The sequence below is a fragment of the Microtus ochrogaster genome, unplaced genomic scaffold (assembly GCF_000317375.1).
Source record: "Microtus ochrogaster isolate Prairie Vole_2 unplaced genomic scaffold, MicOch1.0 UNK42, whole genome shotgun sequence".
NCBI lineage: Eukaryota > Metazoa > Chordata > Mammalia > Rodentia > Cricetidae > Microtus > Microtus ochrogaster.
Window position 1 is genome coordinate 1,084,311 of NW_004949140.1, and position 3,489 is coordinate 1,087,799.

General features: G+C 50.6%; 1 protein-coding gene across 7 annotated transcripts; it reads right to left on the reverse strand.

Annotated features, from left to right (window-relative positions):
• Positions 1-209: 209 nt before the first annotated feature.
• Positions 210-3,416, reverse strand: Zcchc12 (zinc finger CCHC-type containing 12). Of its 7 annotated transcripts, none has more exons than XM_005368901.2 (6): positions 3,345-3,416; positions 3,189-3,260; positions 2,767-2,827; positions 2,435-2,568; positions 2,223-2,301; positions 210-2,035 (listed from the first exon to the last, which is right to left on the reverse strand). In XM_005368901.2, exon 6 carries the CDS (start codon positions 1,931-1,933, stop codon positions 737-739), a length of 1,197 nt encoding a protein of 398 aa, XP_005368958.1. In that variant the 5' UTR covers positions 1,934-2,035; positions 2,223-2,301; positions 2,435-2,568; positions 2,767-2,827; positions 3,189-3,260; positions 3,345-3,416; the 3' UTR covers positions 210-736. The 7 variants fall into 7 exon arrangements, with proteins under 7 accessions (XP_005368958.1, XP_005368959.1, XP_005368956.1 ...); XM_005368902.2 differs by having other exon boundaries at positions 2,431-2,568; XM_005368899.2 differs by lacking the exon at positions 2,223-2,301 and having other exon boundaries at positions 2,431-2,568; positions 2,767-2,824.
• Between the last annotated feature and the right edge of the window lie 73 nt (positions 3,417-3,489).

The window sequence follows — 3,489 nt, forward strand, 5'->3', positions numbered from 1 at the left end:
GCTCAAGGAGACCTTGAACTCAGGATCGGCCTGCCTCAGGCTCCCAGATAGCTGCCACCACAGAGCTAGGCCACCAGGCCTGGTTTTTTTTCTCATCTGCAAGTTAAAAGCTTATTAAAAACAGAACACTTCAGACTATAATTCTGCCCCTGTATACCTTCTCACTATATTTTCCTTGGCTTCCTAAAATAATACCGCAGAGACATTAATGTAGATGCTGACACATTGTGTATATTTATTGACACAGAAGGCCACAACATACATTTTGGTGAAAAAATACAGCATATAGAACAACACTTCTATTCGATCACTTTTGTCTATACACATTCCTATCTAGGAACATAGGTACAGAGAAGTATTTAGCAGGATAGTCACCAAAGGGTTGATAATTGGTACACAGGGTAGAGAGTTCTGGATATTTTTTACTTTGTTAAATAGCTTTTTTTCTTACTTGAAGATTGAACAGAGGACAATAGCACTTTCACAAAGAGAATAAGTTCACCAAGGGTATGGGTGCACACAGAAAGTAGATTCAGGCAGTGGGGAAAGGGAACAGGGCCACAGATGGAGCAGGCCATTGCTCTCTACTGTCCTGGTGTTGAAGACCCTTTCTCTACCCGCAAGAGAAAGCCACTTTGTGGATTTCTTCATGCATTTACAAGTCTGTCCCCCCAACTTCTCCGTCATTGAACTCTGAATACAGGTAAGGGTTAATTCGAGGCTGGAGGAGAGCATCTTACTGTGGTTCACAGAAGAAAAAGGGTCCAAAAATAGCCTCTCTTGCCCTCGGTTCCTCAGGTTGGGGCACGTCCTGCACGGCGACAAACTCATAAGATGGGGCTCTTGCGGCCTCGCACGCTTCTTCGGAGTGGCCCTCCTCGCCACAAATGGGGCAGTGAACTGCGTGTCTCCGCTTCCTGGTTCTACGCACCTCCCCCAAACTATTGTTCGGACGCCCAGAACCACTGCTGGTGGAAGGAGACTGAATCTCAGAAATGGGGGGGGACTCAATGACCACCACTTGGTCCTCGGGAACAGCCCTGCCTACGACGGGGGCGGCACTTGCGTATGGCAGTGGTGGGTCCTCGGGCTCCACCAAGATCACATCGTCATCTGAATCATCCGGAGAATCATCTATCTCTATCACATCGCCGTCAGTATTGTTGATCATTATTGGTGGGGGAGGCTGAAATGTCACTGGACTGGGTGCCCTCTCCAACACTGGCTCAGCTCTTCTGGGCCGCTTCTGTTTAATAAAAGTGTCCTCCCAATCCTCCTCCTCCCTTATCATCCTGATAACCTCCAGGAAATCGGGAAGGCTCTCTGGATCATTTGCATACATCCTGAGAAGCCCCTTAAGCCTGTGTCGAAGGTCTCTACTGAGCTCAGCCCCTACCAGGAGCTGGTGCAGGCGTGCCTTGTTTGCCTCCTCCTCAGCAAAGACCCCTGCCTGGATAGCATTCTGCAGCTGCGACTCCAAACGGATCATATACAGGGATGTTTTCTCTTCACCTGATTGAACCATATTAAAAAATTTACCATGGGCTATCACACTGCTCTCAGACTCTCCAAAGACCAGTTTCATTACCCGCAAAAATTCTGCCACATTTAGGCCGGGATTGGAAGCGTGGAGCAAACGCATGACCTCCCGGGCAGGGCCCCTAAGGGTTTTCATTAGGCGCCTGACCTTTTCCTGCTCAGACATATGCCAATCAGGCAGGACCCCAGGGACTTGGCTCAGCCAGTTTTCAAAGGTTTCTTCCCCCTGAGTTAGCTCTACCCTCCCAGAGAACATCCTCATGTTTCTCTCTGCCATGCTGGCCATTAGCGGACCGAGACTCCTGCCCAGAGACCTCATCATGGTATGAGCCCAAGGGGGCAAGGGTGGGTTCTGCCCCCGGCTGTTAGCCAAACGTGAAAGGAGGCTAGTCATGGCTGACAAAGGCGATAGGATATCTTAATATGTGATGCACAGGAAGTTTTAGAAAAATCGCTTTTTCTTCAGTCACGCGGCAGTCTCGAATCTCAGTAGGGGCTGCAAGAAATAAAGCAAGAGGGGGATTAATAAAGGAACAGGCTAGAGTTGTAATTATCGCACCTCAATAGCCCATAAATCTCTCCACTGTCCTTAAAATACTGGGGAGGAGACCAATTGGAGCCCCCTGGAGCTAGCTGATCTTTCTGTACTAACGGAGTGCTTTTTACAGTCACGACATCCATACCCTCCTGCCAGTCCTGGGAGAGGGAGGCAACTGTTGCTTCGACTGTAGATTTAACACTCTGTGGAACTGAGGTCGGGCTCTCAAAATAAAGCAAATTCACAGGGGTTAAAAGGTGATCTCATGATTTCTGATCTTAACCACACTGCCCCCCTCAAAGCTCCCAGACCATTACCCCCACCCTCCACCCCGTGATTTCTCAGATGCTTACATACTAGCTAGGACGCTGGAGTGAGCCTGTATTTCCAGCCTCTGCAACCTGTGTCCTTCCAGGCGAAAGCTGGCCTCCAGGGTACGGTAGATCTCGGGACACAGGGCCTCACAGATCCTGGAGCTCAGGACTTCAAGACTGCGCCACATCAGAGAAGGGAAGTGTCAGAAACGGACTCCATCGTTATCGTCATCTTGATGCACCCTCCCCCTCCCTCTTCTCCCGCCCCCTTCTGCTGTCACCAGGCAGAAAATTCCCTCTCGAACCTTCTAAATACAATGTAAAACGATAACCCCCCCCAGACACGCATTGCACCCCAAGACACCATTAGCCTACCCAGCTCTAACAATCAGCTGCACCAAATTCAAGTTCAGATTTCCGCTTTGATGAGCTGCTACTGAGAAAGGGAACATGAATTGGACACACCCACCCCCACAGTGCCCAGGGAAATTAGAGGAGATACATAGGGGCTTCGAGGCAAACATAATTCCTTCTCCCTCATCTTCCAGGTGGCCTCTTCCCTCAACCCCTTCCCTAGCCAAGCAAATCCTACCAAGTGTCATCTTCCAGGTGTCTTCCAAAGCACTCAAGCCATGCAAATGCTCCTTCCTCCGCTTCGCAATTGCTGATTCTCCAAGGCAGGAGCCACCTAGGACCCGCGGGCTTCCCCGCCCCCCTTTCTCCCACCTCCTTACCAAGGACTCGCGTCCCTCCCCCCCCCCACCCCGTTTTTGTTTTTTTTTTGTTTTTTGTTTTACCTGCGATCTGCCTCTGGCCAGCAGCTGTTGCAACGCCTTCAGCTACGGAATCGGCCTTTCAGTCGGGTTACCCTGCAGGAGAATAAGGGCTGGTGCTTCCAGAGCCGCTAAGCGACCCGAAGCTACCAGAAAGAGCTGCTTCACCCAGCCACCTACCCAGAGGTAACCGAATTCAAGCTGCGCAGTTCCCAGGTCCACTGCAGCGCTTTTATCAGCTGCCTACCGACACACAAAAGAGTATGACGAGCGGGCCAACAGAGCCAATCAGTGGAATGTGGGGGCGGTCCCTAGCCCAAGGGTC